The sequence below is a fragment of the Ochlerotatus camptorhynchus genome, unplaced genomic scaffold, assembly GCF_037179485.1.
Source record: "Ochlerotatus camptorhynchus isolate MF236.1 unplaced genomic scaffold, CSIRO-AGI_Acam_v1.1 ptg000212l, whole genome shotgun sequence".
Lineage (NCBI taxonomy): Eukaryota > Metazoa > Arthropoda > Insecta > Diptera > Culicidae > Ochlerotatus > Ochlerotatus camptorhynchus.
The window spans coordinates 344,651-363,140 of NW_027040702.1; the positions used below are offsets into that span (position 1 = coordinate 344,651).

The following is an 18,490-nucleotide window of genomic DNA, read 5'->3' on the forward strand; positions in this document are numbered from 1 at the left end:
AAAAAGTTCAACATCGGTGCATAACCAACTACCTTCAACTAAAATGACTTAGCTCAACCTAGCTCAACCAATCATGATTCTTCTTTTGGCAGTCCGTCTCTCAATTCCTCTGATGGCGGCACGTGGTCTCCTCCCAACGTGAGAGAATCTTTCATTTCCACTCTCGGTTCTCGTACGAGTATTCGCATCATTCTCACCGCCTACTCTCTTCACTCTTCCTCTCTTGTTCGAGCGCGTTCCGAGTCTCTGGTTTGCTCGCACCCACAATCTTAAGGCGCTCGTACGTATGTATCCACTCGTTAATAGTGAGTTGGGTACTTAAGTTCAGTCTCCATTCTCTCGCAGCGCACTTCGGTTGCCTCTAGTAATCGCTCTCGCCTGCTCCAGAAACCGGTTCTGTCAAATTAATTGTGATATATTTTAATTAGAATGAAAGTTAATTAAGTTTGTGGGATTTTATCCATTGTAGATGCTAGAGGAATTCGACTGAATTGCAGTATGGCAGCCCAGGGGCGACCTGCTCAACCCGAAGTCGGTAAGTATGATGAATCATCATTGTCTATCAAGCATTCCCTCTGAAAGGATGGTTTGTTTACTACAAACACTCGTTTTGATTTCATCTGTGTGGCAGTGGACACGACGTATCTGGTTCTGGAACAAACCCGACAGGCGAAACGCAATCAGCGAAAGGAATTGCAGGTAACGTTTCAGAGAACAAAGCTTGTTGAAACTCGGATGGTATCTTGGAAAGTGCGATAGCATTATTTGCTCTACAGTCGATGATATACGGCGTTCAATTAATTACCTGTCTGCTATCTGTATAAACTATAGCGATAAGAGATTCAGCAACTGTCCGGTGTGCTCTTTTACAGACAACTATGAACAATGCGTTACAGGCTATTCTCGATGAACCGGAAATCAAAGTTGGATTACCCAAGCTGCATGAACTGCTGGAAGACGCCCGGTGGGATACATTGCACAACCTAATCGAGGAAATGAAGAACTGGGACGTGCAGACCACGATCCCGGAGCCGAAGTCCTTCCTGTTCAACGCCAAAATTCAACCAATATTTGGAGAGATGCTTGAATCGAACACCCTCTATCAGCCCTATCTTGAGTGTTTCATAATGCGGTTCACAGCCATCAACGAGGTACGTTGCACCATAGATAATGATTCTTAACTACTTACTTCCTTTCTCCTCTCACTTTGCAGAAAATAGTCCCAGAACTGAACACTCCGCTCCACTACGCCGTCGAATCGCTCAACATCAGCTTCATTACGTGGCTCCTGTCCAGATCATCCATCGAAGTCAATAGTCGCAACAAGCAGAGTAAAACGGCACTGTTTCTCCTTTGTGAGCAATACGACGCCCTGATGAATAGTCCCAAGTTCAAGAAGCGAGCACTGCAACTTACCAAGAGTCCCGTCAAGGTGGAAGACATACGCCACTGTATGCTGCAGCTGCTGGAGCACGGAGCGGATTTCAATGTCTGTAGCGATCGTCTCAAACTGCCATTCGAGCTGCTGATGAGGAATTCATCCGCCGAAAACAAAGCATTCCTGAAGGAATGCGTCAAACGCTTCAACGTAGCCATTGCGATCGGGAAACGGGCTGAGGCTAAGCAGCTAGTTCTAGGATTCTACCAAGAATGGGTACCGATTAACGTGACAGTTGAACTGCTGGAAATTCTACTTCGGTTCAAGGAGCAGCAACGGTTCGAACGAGAGTTTCAACAGTTCAAGATCAACGAGGGAAACGTAAGACCGGTGATAAAACTACTGCTTCACATTGCGGTTGAGCTGGATATGGAGCGGGCCGTAAAGAAAATCGTAGAACATGCGGGTCAGACCATCTTTCAAACGGTAAAACCCGTAAGCAAAAGAAAAGCGCTTCGAGTTAGCGAACCAGACCTGGAACGTGACGCCAAGACATCTGAACTGATTTACCGAGTGGAGTTGAAGGGTCTTCTCAAAAAAGCCTGCGAGCGCGGCAATGTGGCCACGCTGACCCTACTACTGGCCAACATCACCGATCGGGTTCTGGTGAATGACGATCCGATTCTGGTGTTTGCCCTAAACCGCGCCCAAGAGCTCTGGAGGCGCGAGGAAGAACGAGCAAGGGTTCTGCAGTGCGCAGAACTGCTAGCCAAAGATCAGAAGATCTATCTCACTAGGACGGACAATAATGGCAACACAGCTCTGCACACGGCGCTGAAATTTGGCTTCACCGACATTGCCCTGGATCTACTGCAGCAAAAGTATGCCTTTCTCGGAGTTCGCAACAAGGATAATCAAACTCCGCTGGACTTTGCGCGGTACGAATTCTGGAAGATGTACTTCGACCAGTGCGTGACGATCGATATTAGACGATCGTACTTCGATCGGAACGAAATCCGTCTCAACCTGAATGGGTTCGATCCGTACATCTTCAAGAAACGCCCCACCAAGAAAGCCGTGCCCAAGGACCGCAGTGAGTTGAACTTGTGGCGAATCGTGGAAAAGGCTTCGTCCTCAAATGTTTGCCACCAACAGCCGCAGCAGACCTTCGTCACCGAAATGGATCCCATCAAAATAATCGCCAAGTCCAAAGAACTAAAACGCCTCCTACTCCATCCAGTGATCTACACCTTCATTCTGGTCAAGTGGCTACGCCTCACCAAATGGATCTATCTCAATCTGCTCTGCACACTCGCAACTGTAATCTGCTTCGGAATGCACTCCCTGGATTCCTGCAACGAAGACAACAGTCATTCGATTGTTCTAGAGGTCTTCACCTGGCTCGGTGCTATTTACATGATCGTACGGGAAGCCGTCCAGATCCTGTTCCTCCGACAAAAGTACTTCTTTTCGTTTGAAAACTACCTGGACCTTGCAACGATCATTGCCATGATAATTGTGCTTCAAAACGGCTGTCGATCAATCATCTCCTCGCTGATCGTCATCGCCTTTGCCCTACAGCTCACCGTCCTGATTGGATCACTTCCCTTCAACACCCTCTCTACGTACATGTATATGTTCAAAACTGTCTCCGTGAACTTCATGAAGAGTTTCCTGCTCTTCATCCCGCTACTCGGTGCATTCACCTTCAGCTTCTTCCTGTCTTACAACGATCGCACCATACCTCGGAACTCCACGGAAGACGAGATCCCGTTCAACACGTTTAGCACCTTCTCGAGTGCTGCCCTAAAGACCCTAGTCATGACCACCGGGGAATACGAAGCCGCCGGGGTAGATTTCAGCGGTGGAAGGATCATCCTATTTGTGCTATTCATCTTCTTCGCCCCGATCGTGATCTTGAACTTGATTAACGGTCTTGCCGTCAGCGACATCACCGCCATCAAGGAAGAATCAGAACTGATCAGTCTGCGAAAGAAGGTCCTGATCCTGGAGCTATACGAACGTGGTCTACGGGAGATGCCGTTCGAGCTGATCCGGCGACTGTTTCCGAGCTCGTTCTTCGAGAACCATTCGTACGTGATCGTGGTTAAGCCGAAGGAACTCCGGAAGATTCTGGTGCAGCACATTAGTCCACAGGCGGAAAGCCAGCAGTTTCAGCAGCGCGGTCAGAAGTTGCCCAAGGGTGAGTGGCGGGTAGTGCCGAACTTGCCCGGTGGGTGGCTCGTCCGAGGATCGGAGGGGTTCTTTGTGAATTTGAGATTTCTAAAATTTCCGCTGTTTATGACTCTTGACGAGCACATTATGGATGAAGCGTTGCAAATCGCTGATGCGAGTATCATGCTGAAGGAGATTATGGACAGTAGACGCGTGGAGATTACTTCCTTGGATAGCACTCCCACGGAAATGAATGATAAGCTTGAGGAGATGAGGACAGAGATTGAGAGGATGAATCGGCTGCTGACGAAGGTGATAAAGCAGGGGAAACCTGTGAAGAGGAAGATATCGGTGGAAAAGAAACAAGTGGTGCGAGAAGTCGACGAGCAAGGCGAAACGTTTAAACGCGTTGCCAAAGTGGCGAAAGCCGTGGGGAAGTTTAAAAAGGGTAAGAAGAAAAAGTAGTCATCTAGACGATTTTAAAATCATTGTTCGGGTATAGATTTATTTTACAAAAATAATAAATGTTTAAGTATTAGTTGCAATACTTCATTTCTCCGTCATTGTCGTCCTCACCGCTCCTTCATCACCCGTTAAGTTAAATACGTAGAACTCGTCCCTCAAGTACACTCAGCAAATACTTCGTTTCCGGTTAATACACAGAGATTAACTAATCCTAAGCCGTTTGGAGTCCTGTCTCAAAACGGCCACACATCTAATAAGGCACATTATACCAGACTGTTCAAAATTCGATTGAAAAAAAACTGCTATTCATCCACAAGCCCCTCTTCCGTCTAGATCCAACCAGGTACCGCCGTCACTGCTGCCATCGCTACCACCAGCCACGCAGCCCCCATCATTCAGATATTGGTCGACTCGACGCCTCCATTGTCTAATGGTCCGACCCCATCGCCGTAGTCCAGCTCGTCCTCGTTGGGTCCCTCTTCCAGATCCAGCAGGTCCTTGTTCTCCGGGCACTCCCGGCAGCGTGAATCGTTGATGCCGTAGTTGATGCACGTTTGACCAACGCACTCGCAGCATCCATCGTGAAACCACCTACGGTTAAATTGGTGTTTACCATTTTTATTTGATTACGTATACAGTGGATACCTACCGATAGCTGGACGCTCCCATGGTGAGGCAACTTTCCTTGCACTTGTTCCAAGACATGCACTGGGCCATGTAGGCGACGGTACAGTTGACCGTCACCTTGGACGAGTCTTCGAAGCGTGGCTTCAGGTCGTTGTCACTGGAGTCTGTAATGAGTGGAATGGTATGGATTGATCAGTTTTGAAGCATTCGCAATTTACAGTAATGACTGGACGAAAAAAGATCCGGCTGGCAACATTTGTTCTGAATGGGGAGGCTAAACCAGAAGAACCGTTCTCGCCTGACCAAGCGGTGTCAGGGGACCTACAGGTTGCTCACGTCACAGATGGTCCCGGTTCCGCGGGAACCGACACTGGAAACGGGGTTTGGGGTGAGCGTAATGCCCACAACTTCGATGTCACGATGTCAGGACTTTGAAGAACAACGGTTTTGGTTATTCAGAGAGAGACTACAAATCAAGGTTCAAAGTTTTATCGTGACAAAAAATAAGACGACTTTAAAAATAAAACAAATCCACAGTATTCACCCCGGCAATCCAGTTCATTGAGTTCTACACTCTCGAAGCAAGGTTACGGTAAAATGGAAGTAAGACTAACGCAGCTGAATTAAAGACATACCTCAAAATATATGCATATACTTTTACCCAATCAAAAAATCTGTGTATCCGTATATACAGATTCTTGGTTTAAAAACTGCTAAAAAATTTGTTTAAATACAGATTATTCTGTATTTTTGGCATCCCTGGCCAAAGGACAGGCCCCATCTACTGCTGTAGTTAAACAGAAGGGGAAATATTGAAACATGAAATCGAACTTTTTTAGTGAGCCCCACACGTTTCAATATATTGACGTGAATACAGAAATATTGTCAATACCGATGTATTGACGTCAATATAGAATGTATTGACAATACGATCATTGTCAATAAAAGCAATCGTGTAGGGTCCACTTTTGATTTTGCGTCAATATGTTCATCAATATATTCGTCGTCAATATTTGCATCAATATGATTGTCAATACTTTTGAGCATTGCCAATATTTTTGCCCGTGTGGTGCTTGCTTAACGTCAAACCACAAACGAAGTGACAGACGGAGCTCGAAAACCGCATGGCAACACTACTACCAACAATCAATAAGAAACTATCGATTTTAAATTGGCTCACTACTTGACTAGCCTATTGGTCCCAAGCAAATCGACTAACGTACCCCATTCTAGTCGAAATTCTAGTACTACACAATGTTTGTTTTGATTCGCTATGAAAGTTTGACAGATAAAATGAGGGGTTAGTGGATTTTCCTATGTTTCGAGGGGTGAATCGATTAGCTTGGGACCGAAGATAGTACCAGAGCTGAACCAAAAAGTTGAACACGTTTCTTCGGGACTTACTAGTCTTAGAGCTACCTCTATGCTACTACTGGATTGTACTAGCATTCTCACCAGATGTACTAGAATGTTTTGTTTCTATCTCTTTAATTTTACTCAACACTGAAAGCCATATAAAAATGACAAAATGATACACTCTTTGCACACTGTCAAAGATCATTGCACATAAAATCAACTTTGTTTAAATCAAAACAAAAATACTGGTCCATCTGGTGGCTGATGGCACAAGCTTCTAAGAAAATTCTATTACAGCGAACCACATTATTTTAATTGATCTCTTCGCTCATTAGTCGTCTGTCACTTCGTTTGTGGTTAAACCGAGGGACAGGGTTGCTTCCACTCACTTGCTTTAAAAAATTGTTTTTCGGAATCATGAAATCATTAGATATCATAGAGGTAACTCTAATACTCCGTACAGACTATGGCCTATATCATGTAATATAGGCTGTCTAGCAATGAGCACTCATACATAAGATTTCCAGTGAAAACTAGATGCATGAGCGCTCATTGCAAGACAGCCTATATTACATGATATAAGCATAGAGGTAACTCTAAGACTAGAAGGTCCCGCAGAAACGTGCTCAACTTTTTGGCACAGCTCTGGTACTCTCTTCGGTCCCAAGCTAAATGATTCACCCCTCGAAACATAGGAAAAACCAATAACCCCTCATTTTATCTGTCAAACTTTCATAGCGAATCAAAACAAACATTGCGTAGTACTAGAATTTCGACTAGAATAGGGTACTTTAATCGTTTGCTTGGGACCAATAGGCTACTAAAGTGGTGAGCCAATTTAAAATTGTTAGTTTCGTATTGATTGTTGATATAAGCCATAGTCTGTACGGGGTATAATCAACAATCAATACGAAACTAACGATTTTAAATTGGCTCACTACTTGACTAGCCTATTGGTCCCAAGCAAACGATTGACGTACCCCATTCTAGTCTAAATTCTAGTACTACGCAATGTTTGTTTTGATTCGCTATGAAAGTTTGACAGATAAAATGAGGGGTTATTGGTTTTTCCTATGTTTCGAGGGGTGAATCGATTAGCTTGGGACCGAAGAGAGTACCAGAGCTGAGCCAAAAAGTTGAGCACGTTATTTCGGGACCTTCTGGTCTTAGAGTTACCTCTATGCTAGTAGGTCCCGAAGAAACGAGCTCTACTTTTTGGCTCAGCTCTGGTACTCTCTTCGGTCCCAAGCTAATCGATTCACCCCTCGAAACATATGAAAATCCACGAACCCCTCATTTTATCTGTCATACCTTCATAGCGAATCAAAACAAACATTGTGTTGTACTAGAATTTTGATTAGAATGGGGTAGAAAAAATTAAGCTTGGATGTCTGTTCTCTGTGATGTAAGTTACAAATAGAGGTTGTAAAGCATGTGTTTTAATCATATATCCTTTCAATTTCCCATTCAGTGCGTCACAATCCTCGATTTTATGATTCGTGAGCGTTCACTCAGAGTGAGCGCTCACGAATCGTAGAATCGCTGATTGTGACGCACTGAAAGCGAAATTGACAAATTGTATAGGATTGTATATGTCAAACACATACTTTACTACCCCTTCTTGTAACTTCAAACTACTTATTTTCATTATAAAATCTAATGATTTTATAATTCAGAAAATCAATTTTTTTATAGTAAGTGAGTCGAAGCCGAGGGGTGATGGATTGAAATAATGGCAAGCGTAAAAAGCTGGCCAACTTATCCAGCATTTTGCGATCGCTTATGGCCGCCAAAATCTGGCTGAGTTTCTGGTAGGGAACATAAGATTTGAAGTTTGGCTTGTGTCGTTTGACGTGTAAACGATCAAACTTGAACGTTGACAAGTCAAAGGACACAACCCAAACGTCAAATCATATGTTCCCTACCAAAAACTCAGCCAGATTGTGGCGGCCATAAGCGCTCGTAAAATGCTGGATAGCTAATTTTCTTTTCGATTCAGTTCCAACCTGGATAGGGTATCAAGATTGGGTCTGTTTATTGTAGGATTTGGGAATGTATCCTCCGGGTGAGAAGTAAAGAGAGTGTAGTGCAGCGAACACCTCCTTTTCCGCATGAAACTGCAAGCAACTGCAAGTTATTCATACCTTCATACCAACAATCAATACGAAACTAACGATTTTAAATTGGCTCACCACTTTAGTAGCCTATTGGTCCCAAGCAAACGATTAACGTACCCTATTCTAGTTGAAATTCTATTACTACACTATGTTTGTTTTGATTCGCTATGAAAGTTTGACAGATAACATCAGGGGTGTGTGGATTCATGCAGAACATGCAGGGGTGAGTGAAATAGCTTGGGACTGCTTGGGACCGTTGTTCTGGTACTGAGTGAGCCAAAAATAATAATGATTTTCTTCGGGACCCAGTGGTCTTAGAGTTACCTCTATGTTCATACTGCGAAGATAACAAATATTCATATGTGTGTGTGTGTTTGTGAGTGTTTTCAATCTAACTCCCACTGTCTGACAGTGGTATTCTAGATACAATCTGCCACGAACCCCTCATTTTATCTGTCAAACTTGCATAGCGAATCAAAACATACATAGTGTAGTACTGGAATTTCAACTAGAATGGGGTACGTTAATCGTTTGCTTGGGACCAATAGACCAATTTGAAATCGATAGTTTCGTATTGATTGTTGATTATACTCAAAGTCAAACATAGACGATAATTCCATAGAGGTAACTCTAATGTAACCAGAAGGTCCCGAAGAAATGTGCTCAACCTTTTGGCTCAGCTCTTCGGTCCCAAGCTAATCGATGCCCCCCTCGAAACATAGGAAAATCCACGAACCCCTCATTTTATCTGTCAAACTTGCATAGCGAATCAAAACAAACATAGTGTAGTACTGGAATTTCGACTAGAATGAGGTACGCTTATAGATGTATGTGCTTGGGACAAATAAGCTAGTCAAGTAGTGAGCCAATTTAAAATCTTTAGCTTCCACCGGTTGATAATTCTACTTACGCATCAAATACTTCATGCCGGATTCCCCATTCGTCCCGTACAGCGCCGCGTCCAGATCGATCGGGAACGTGTAGATCCTCCAACGCTCCTCGGGGTCTTCCTCCGAGGTTAGCACATTGAACAGATTCTGGAAACCCTCCAGCTCTTCCACATGCGATTGCTTACTGAGCTCGTTGGTCGTTTCGTTCGGCTTCGGACACATCTCCAGACAACTGCAGCACTCCGTGTACAGATAGCTCAGACACTCCGAGCACTCCTTACAGCAGGAGCAGTTCTTCATGTCGCACTTGCAGCTCTGCGTCAGCATACACTTGGACACGATACTGGCGCAGACCATTTCGTTACACGAGTATGCGAACTGGGCCAAGCAGATCAACCCGACGGCAGCGCCTAGCCATATCGCTAGAATCTTTCTACCTTCCAACATGTCTCCGGCACACGAGTCTTGATGATAATCTGCAAAGTTTCAACTATAAGTAGAGGTTCACCCGATCTAGCGGAAGTCGATAAGCTGTTCGACACTTGAGCGAGCGCTCGTTGATATGAATGAATCCACTTGTTGTCCCCAGCAAGTCTGACGAGATCAGTGTTTTGAATGTGGGTACTTGTATTCTACGGCAACTACGACGTCAAGGTCAACACTGCTGATCGTTTCTCGAGTTGAAATACTCAGAAATTCATATCTTTGATGAAGAGTGGGGTCTTTTCTTTTTAGAAACGTAAACACAAGTCACTAAACTGTGTGATCGGTGATCTCTCGACAGAGGAGGAGTATTTTCCTCTTCTCCGGGAGTACCTAATTAATATGTAAACAAATCAACTTGCGCATTTACGGTGAATGGGATCGAAGTCGAATAACGCATTCGAAGAGTTTACAAATACTTGAGCGTCGTCGTTCGTTCAGACCGGTGGAATGTGATTGATCTTCGGAATTCCAAACTAATGAATTCCGTAAGCAGTGGTACGTTTTAGAAATTTTGGTATTATTCTCAGATATGATTCAAACTCGTTTCAAACCGATTGATTCGAAAAATCAACCCTCGTCTAACAATTCTCCACGTTCCAAATCGAAACGTCCCGTATTTTCCTACACTATAGCCTCACTGTAAACATGATCACACTTTATCGATCACTTGCCACGCACGCTGGTATTGGTGTCGATTGTTGTGATCGCCTTCTTCCCCGGTATTGGTAATCTTGCAGACAAGCGAGATCAAGCGACCACCAATACAGGCACCCTTCTCCAGCGCTACTGCTGAGCTAGGTAGGTACTCTCACGCGCATGCAAAGGAAAAGTCAAAATTCCTTTCCTTCAAGCCTACAGGAAGACCGAAATCGATACCATCCGATCGCGATCTCAACTTTTAACACTTCAACCGATCCTCAACGACCCACACAACGCACTGATCTCGCCCAGAATCGCACCCGAGGACAACGCCACCCGACACAAATTCACCTGCACCTTTCTGAAAAAAAAATAAACTCCTCAACACAAAGCACAATCTCAACACTCCAGACTGGTTAGTTGCAGCAAATAAAAAAAAACTTGATCTCGCGACGATATTGGATCTTCACTTCAACGCTCTCTGCCTGCTTTCTCGACGGCGGTTCGCGATCGTTTGCTCTGCCGTTTTCTTTTGGCTGATCGTAGGTACTAGTCGCCTGAATGAGTGAATGGGACATTTCTCGCTCTCCAAATTTCGCAGGTAAGTTCTCTCGCGTTCTCACCAAATTCTACCAACAACACGAACACACGTGCCTCCATTGAAACTGGAGACGACATGCTGTGCGGGCAAGGCGCCTCGAGTACGCTCTCTACACTTCTGTTTGGCCGAAGGATCTGGTGTGGCTATTTTTAGCGGAGAGAGAAGAATGCAATTCAGTATCAGAACGCTTCCAGGAATTTTTCATGAATGAATCGATCGACCAACCGCGCAGACTACGATGCGTTGCTAGGACGGTTTCAATCAATCGTCGGTTATTTGATTACGCTGTGGTCTTGCTCTCACTCGAGGTTTCCATCGTCGCGGTACTTGCAACAATCAATACGAAACTAACGATTTTAAATTGGCTCACCACTTTAGTAGCCTATTGGTCCCAAGCAAACGATTAACGTACCCTATTCTAGTTGAAATTCTATTACTACACTATGTTTGTTTTGATTCGCTATGAAAGTTTGACAGATAACATCAGGGGTGTGTGGATTCATGCAGAACATGCAGGGGTGAGTGAAATAGCTTGGGACTGCTTGGGACCGTTGTTCTGGTACTGAGTGAGCCAAAAATAATAATGATTTTCTTCGGGACCGAGTGGTCTTAGAGTTACCTCTATGGTACTTGCCTGTCATGGAATGGTAAGCATTCAGAAATCGTGGTTGTTTCCAGAGAGAAGCATCAGTAATTTCTATTTAATTCCACTACCTTAATTGCTTATCCAAGGCGCCGTATTTTGGCTACAATGTGCGAACTTCTTCAGTTATTTGTACTAATTATCAACTACACTGCCCTTTTCAGCATAGTTGTCCCATTCGTTAAAACAGCAAGCTGAGAAAAACGCTGTTGAAGATTTTTTTCTCCATGGACTCTTATGGATGGGACAACATAGTTTTGTTATTTTTCGCGACATTTTCTGAACAAAGTAGGATTTTTTTCGTGTACATTGTAAAGTGATGGTACTTGACAATCGATTCCAATGTATAACTCATAATCGCCAAAAATGCTAATGGGACTGTTATGCCGCACAGGGCAGTACAGGTGTTCCACTATAGACGCGCACATTCGTCAGGATTTCATGAGTTTTGCTTTCAATTTTATTTTATATGACCAATGTAGTGCCTTGCCTTCCCGTTTTTGAATTTCGCCGTCTTTTCTTTTTAGAAAATTATCAAACGCTTTATTCCATATTTATGATTTCACTTCATTATTTAGGCAGAAGATTGAATGCGAGAAGCCGAGCTGACCCGAAAAGTTAATAATAATTAGATAATAAAATCTATGTCTAAGGAAATTAATCCTGTGTCTTTTAAAGATCGGGATTTTTTAAACTTTACTATTAGTTTATTTTTGGAGTCTTCTTTATCAAACTACGCCCAAGCATCGTAAAGCTTTTGTTAAGACCGAAACTTTTATTTCCTTCTGGGATTTTACAATGAACCGGTGGTCATCAGATGTCACTACTGTTGTTTGTGGCGACATCTGTTGGAAATTACGCATACACTGCTTTCCGTTAGTTGTTAACAGAGGACAGTGCCGTCAACAATCCTAGAATTTCCTTTCACAGACTACAAAATAGAGTACCTGATACCAACAATCAATACGAAACTATCGATTTGAAATTGGCTCACTACTTGACTAGCCTATTGGTCCAAAGCAAACGATTAACGTATCCCATTCTAGTCAGAATTCTAGTACTACACTATGTTTGTTTTGATTCTCTATGAAAGTTTGACAGACAAAATGAGGGGTTAGTGGATTTTCCTATGTTTCGAAGGGTGCATCGATTAGCTTGGGACCGAAGATAGTACCAGAGCTGAGCCAAAAAGTTGAGCTCGTTTCTTCGGGACCTTCTGGTCTTAGAGTTACCTTTATGCTGATACTGCAAAACATGTCTAGTACCTCTATAAATACATTTACATTAACATCCGAAGTCCCTTCTATTTCTGCACACAAAATACTTTCTATGCCTTGCCCCTTACAGGATTTCCCGCCGTTTTTGTGAATCGGGCGGGGCTTAGAAAATATATTTTGTGCAGAATATATAAAAGAAGAGGTACACAGCAAAAAAAGTTGTTGAATATTACATCGAAACTGCTGCAACCAGGTCAATTCATCGGTTGTGTAATATCACATTGTACGATGTACATCGATTTTGCGAACAAAATTACATCCATTGATGTAATATTGTATCTGCTTTTTTCTATTACATCATTATTTCATACATCAGCTTGAATAACGTTGATCGATATTACATTTTTTTTTGCTGTGTACTTCTGAGGAGTCCTAATAGCCATAAATGCACAATTTACTCCCGAAGAAATTAAAACTATTAAACACAAAGAATTCGAACATACCGTGGACGCCAGCTAATCTGAACGACACTTCATGCATATTAACGGGGTTCAAAATAAGAAAATCGTGTTTCTGGTAGCCTTATTTTCTATTTTGTTTTGATTCTGCGTTCCGTTTCACAATGTTCCATTTCGTTTTTCAACAATCAAAACGAAACTATCGATTTTAAATTGGCTCACTACTTAACTAGGCTATTGGTCCCAAGCAAATCGATTAACGTACCCCACTCTAGTCAAAATTCTAGTACTACACAATGTTTGTTTTGATTCGCTATGAAAGCTTGACAGATAAAATGAGGGGTTAGTGGATTTTCCTATGTTTCGAGGGGTGAATCGATTAGCTTGGGACCGAAGATAATACCAAAGCTGAGCCAAAACGTTGAGCACGTTTCTTCGGGACCTTCTAGCATAGAGGTAACTCTAAGACCACTGGGTCCCGAAGAAAATCATTATTATTTCTGGCTCACTCAGTACCAGAACAACGGTCCCAAGCAGTCCCAAGCTATTTCACTCACCCCTGCATGCTCTGCATGAATCCACACACCCCTGATGTTATCTGTCAAACTTTCATAGCGAATCAAAACAAACATAGTGTAGTAATAGAATTTCAACTAGAATAGGGTACGTTAATCGTTTGCTTGGGACCAATAGGCTACTAAAGTGGTGAGCCAATTTAAAATCGTTAGTTTCGTATTGATTGTTGCTTCTAGGCTTAGAGTTACCTCTATACTGGTTCTCTATTCGGTCCCAAGCTAATTGATGCACCCCTCGAAACATAGGAAAATCCACGAACCCCTCATTTTATCTGTCAAACCTTCATAGCGAATTAAAACAAACATTGTGCAGTACTATAGACGAGTGCACGGGTGAACTTTTGTTCATCTACTGAAAAAAATTTGACACAACAGCGGGGCCCTGTTTACTAAAAATGAACACATGAATAATGCTCACGTAACATTTGAAAAAGGCATATCAACTTTTGTAAATAATTTGCTAGGTCCTTTCCACGAGAATCGAAGTACGTCCACGCAAACCAAGAGCACGATCGGAAAGGGGGAAATTTCCCCTACCCGATGGTGATGTTAGTTTGCGTGGTCGTATTCGGTTCGCGCGAAAAAGGCTTAACAAGTTTTGTGTACGAAAGTTGATAGGCCGGTTTCAAATGTTACGTGAGTATTGTTCATGTGTTCATTTTTAGTAAACAGGGCCCCGCCGTAGTGTCACTTTTTTTTTCGAGTGAGTGAACTCAAATCCATCCGTGCACTCGTCTATATAATTTCGACTAAAATCTCAAATTACTGATTTCGGTACATACCAACATGGAAAAAACAGAATGTTTTGCAATTTAGTAGTTTTGCCGACTGTGGTTCGCAAAAAAGGTACCAAACATCGAGTATGCGGTTAGGTGTGTGCATATACACAGCAAAAAAAAATGTAATATCGATCAATGTAATTCAAGCTGATGTATGAAATAATGATGTAATAGCAAAAAACAGATAGAATATTACATCAATGGATGTTATTTTGTTCGCAAAATCGATGTACATCGTACAACGTTATATTACACAACCGATGGATTGACCTGGTTGCAGCAGTTTGGATGTAATATTCAACAACTTTTTTTTCTGTGTAGTAAATAAACAAACGATATTTATTTTTATTTTTCAAAATTTAAGAACCCATTTGAAACCGGCAGTAATTTATGGATGCTCCTCTTCCGAAGCAGTCGACAAAACGGATGAACCAGCCGACATAGAGGAGTTCACGAACGTGTAAACAAAACAGTCGACAAAACGCTCGAACGCATCATCTGACGGAGTGACTGCGAGTTGTCAGTTCTTATCAGTTTTCGCTTATCGATCGTCTTTGGTGTTGTTTGTGCTTCCCTGGGGCTTGCAGTGGCAGTGGAAAAAGTTGAATAGTCACGGGAAAAAAAGTGCGTACAGGATTACGACGGGGTAACGTAAGATGTAGAATTTGGTGGGCCTCTTTTCCCAGGGAAAAGAAGCAGTGCTAAGGCCAGTGTATTTAGAATAGTAGAGATTTTTGTTGTTGAGGGGATTCAATTATGATGGATTCCCACCGTAGGAAGAAGAAAGACGAAGATGGAGAAAGTGGTGATCGGAATTTCCTTGGGCTGTCCACGACCATAGCCCTGCAGAGGTTGCACGACGATATCGAGACGGTGCTGTGCGCGTACGAGGAGCGTTTCGCCAAGCAGAGGTTTGTTTACATTATTTTCCGGTGGCAATTGGGTTGACTTATAAGGATTCGTTTTCCAGATGGTTGGTCAAGCTGAAATCTCCTATTGTCAGGAGTCCTTCGAGTGTGATCAGCTGGTTTTCGCTGCTGGCCACGGTGATGGTTGTAGTATCGTTTTTTCTGGTTGGCTATAGCCTTTCAGCGGGTTTTATTCTATGCCTTCTGCTGTTGACATTCGTCATCATCGTTCGGGAAGACCATCTGAAGCAGACGGAAATGTTCCGAAAAGTTCGAGGGGTACTGGAGGAAATCAAATGCGGCACGGAACTATGTCGCGAGTGGACAGCGGTTAACTATCCCCACCTATGCAGTCCGCTTTCGCCGTGCGTAGCCTTGCAGTGGACTTATCGGGATGGCAAGATTGTCAATCTTCCGTGGGCTCTTTTGGTCCGGGGAGATTACATCGTCATGCGACCAGGGCAGGTGTCACCGGGGACATGCACGGAAGAATCCGGAAAGAAGTCTTTCAAATGCGGTGAAACCTACGGACTGAGCCAGGAGATGGAGCCTCCGAAAAAACCGACGGCGCGAGCACCGATGCCGGACTTAATATGCGTGGTGGACGTAACTCCATATTTGGAGAATCTACGCACTACATTGGATAATTTCCAGAATCGTCCGACCACCATAATCGATCAACAGCGGCATCTTCTGATTAGCAAATGCATCCAACAGTGGGGATTCCTAATTGTCCTACTCCTGACGCTTACCGTTGGAGCTCTGCGCTACCTGGGATACTACTTGAATGGGAAACTTCCGACCAACTGGATGAACGTATTTCTGTTGAACCCGACGGCCGCATTGCTTCCGGTTCTCCCGCTGATGTTTCCGCTGCTCTGGATAACGATCAACCTGTGGGGAACGGCCCGGTTGGAAACGCTTCTATCCATCCCGCAATCGGTGATGCGAGCAGAGGCACAAAAGTCCTTCCAAGAGGATCTGGATACACCGACCGGAGATCTGGATCACGTGGAACTTCCCCGCCGGGTGATTGCCTACTTCTGGTGGGAGTTGTTTCTCGGTCGCAGCGAACTGCTCAGCCGAAGCGCCAATGTCGTTCAGGTGCTGGGAAGCATCACGGTGAGTACTACAGACTAAGTTTAGCCGGAAGATGCTGAGTTTAAACTTGAATCCCGATTGTAGGCCCTCTGTTGCGTGGATAAGAAGGGAATCCTATCGTGGCCAAATCCGACGGCCGAGAAGGTGTTCTTCCTGAGGAATTCATCCAACAACGATAACAGCGGGACGGATCAGTCCGACCAAAGCAGTTTGAACTCTCAGGTTGGTGGTAATATGGTAAAATTCAATTGGATTTATACCAACAAAAAAAGAAGATATGGACCATTGCATTGATACCTACTGCCACTCAAAGTTCGGATCCAATTAGGCCATAGCAGACTATCAAAATTACTTTCAAAATTTCTTGCAAACCATCCACGCAATTGTGCTATATTACCCCGAATGTAATTTCCTCCGAATGTCGTTTCTCCGAACGCTAATTCCCCGAATGTCCCAAAGCCCTTCGATCTTCGACACATACAGATATCGAGCTATAGAGCAGAAAAAAGTGGGGTTACACAGTTTAGCAAAACGGTCATTCGTCTGATTAGCCATTCGACGTAATGGACGGTTAAATGAAAACGGTTAAATAAAGAAGGAAAATTTTTCTTCTTTTATTAAAATACTACCCCGCTCTTATCTAAAGGGCTACCCCTATGACCTCAACATGCCAAATTTGGCTCCATTTCCTTGATTAGTTGTACCATAGAGGTAACTCTAAGACTAGTAGGTCCCGAAGAAACGAGCTCAGCTCTGGTACTATCTTCGGTCCCAAGCTAATCGATGCACTCCTCGAAACATAGGAAAATCCACGAACCCCTCATTTTATCTATCAAACTTTCATAGCGAATCAAAACAAACATAGTGTAGTACTGGAATTTATACTAGAATGGGGTACGTTAATCGATTTGCTTGGAACCAATAGGCTAGTCATATAAATGTATCCTTCACTGTACTATCTGGAGGTTCGGATTTTGATCCCTCCCTTTCCCTCTCCAAGGAACAAGAGAAAATGGAACAACGTACGCCCTCCAGTTAGTGTCAAACATTACAGTGAAGGTTACAAATATTCATGGCCGCCATTATGGATTTATAAAGATCAAATCAAGCTGAACATTGCATCAAGTCCTAGGTAACATTGACAGATTCTCTTTGTCGACTTTCTCTTTGTATCTCCGTATGGAATTTGTTCGGTACGGTCGCGGTATAATTTAGATATTTCGTTTGAAGCGTATTTACTTATTCAATCGGATTACTACCCGTATGTATCTACGCGCACACGTCACAGCATTTTTTTTCTATAACTATCTTGAAACAATACCCGCGGAATCCAGTGTTCAAGCTGCCAACATAGGCTAGTCCTTCTGCTGTATTGTCAAAGATAGAAGCAAAATTTATTCAAATGGGTCAAGTCTTGAAAACAAAGCTGTCACGTAGCTCCAGCTTGATACCCAATAATAAAAAAAAAACAGAACCTCAAGCAAATTGTGAAAATTTATTTAAACAGATTTTTCAGTAGATTTGCGATTTGTGGATTCTCGGACTTCCATAAAGTTCTGCAGATTTATCTGAAATGCTTTAAAATTCCCCAAAGCTCTACAAAATATCTGAAAATATTTGAACGTTCCTGAAGTTTTAAAAATTTCTCTGAAGATTTACAGTTCTAAAGATCGACAAACTTTCACAAAGTTCTGTGAGTTTTGCATGTTTTTTTTTTCTAAAAATAAACGAACTTCCTGAAGTTCTATAGACTTCTCATAAAGTCTACGGACTTCGCTGAAGTTCTTCAGATCTATCTATTTCCAACTTCCATGGAGTTCTGTAAAATCTTGGACTTTTGTGCTTCGCTGAGATTTTTTTTTAGAATTGAAGTACTTTTCTGATATTTTACGAATTTTTCTAAAGATCGCACATTTCTCTGAATGTCTCTGAAGATCTCCAAATATAATATCTACTCTTCCGAAGTACTGCAAATATCTTTAAAGTTCTGTAAAGTTGTCTGAAGCTCCGTAGTTCTATTCTCAAGATCTACGAACTACCTTGAGGCTTAATAAATTTCTCAGTTGTAACAAGTG

General features: G+C 43.0%; 3 protein-coding genes across 5 annotated transcripts in view; 2 read left to right on the forward strand and 1 right to left on the reverse strand.

Moving 5' to 3' along the window:
• The first annotated feature begins 483 nt into the window (after positions 1–483).
• Positions 484–4,091, forward strand: LOC135703336 (transient receptor potential cation channel protein painless-like). Its single transcript, XM_065224528.1, has 4 exons — positions 484–535; positions 632–699; positions 873–1,151; positions 1,214–4,091. The coding sequence occupies exons 1-4, from the start codon at positions 499–501 to the stop codon at positions 4,016–4,018; spliced, it is 3,189 nt and encodes a 1,062-aa protein (XP_065080600.1). The 5' UTR covers positions 484–498; the 3' UTR covers positions 4,019–4,091.
• Positions 4,026–9,965, reverse strand: cv (crossveinless). The gene is made up of 3 exons (XM_065224536.1): positions 9,029–9,965; positions 4,668–4,809; positions 4,026–4,609 (listed from the first exon to the last, which is right to left on the reverse strand). Exons 1-3 carry the CDS (start codon positions 9,453–9,455, stop codon positions 4,414–4,416), a joined length of 765 nt encoding a protein of 254 aa, XP_065080608.1. The 5' UTR covers positions 9,456–9,965; the 3' UTR covers positions 4,026–4,413.
• A 4,993-nt stretch (positions 9,966–14,958) lies between these two features.
• The window catches only part of l(2)k05819 (transmembrane protein 94-like protein l(2)k05819), a 30,000-nt gene continuing 26,468 nt past the window's right edge, over positions 14,959–18,490 (forward strand). For 2 of the 3 annotated variants that reach the window (XM_065224524.1, XM_065224525.1), the window contains exons 1-3: positions 14,959–15,317; positions 15,377–16,436; positions 16,500–16,637. In XM_065224524.1, coding sequence (XP_065080596.1) covers positions 15,163–15,317; positions 15,377–16,436; positions 16,500–16,637 — 1,353 coding nt within the window. In that variant the 5' untranslated portion in view covers positions 14,959–15,162. The remainder of the gene's footprint in view (positions 15,318–15,376; positions 16,437–16,499; positions 16,638–18,490) is intronic. The other variant, XM_065224526.1, reaches the window with a different exon arrangement.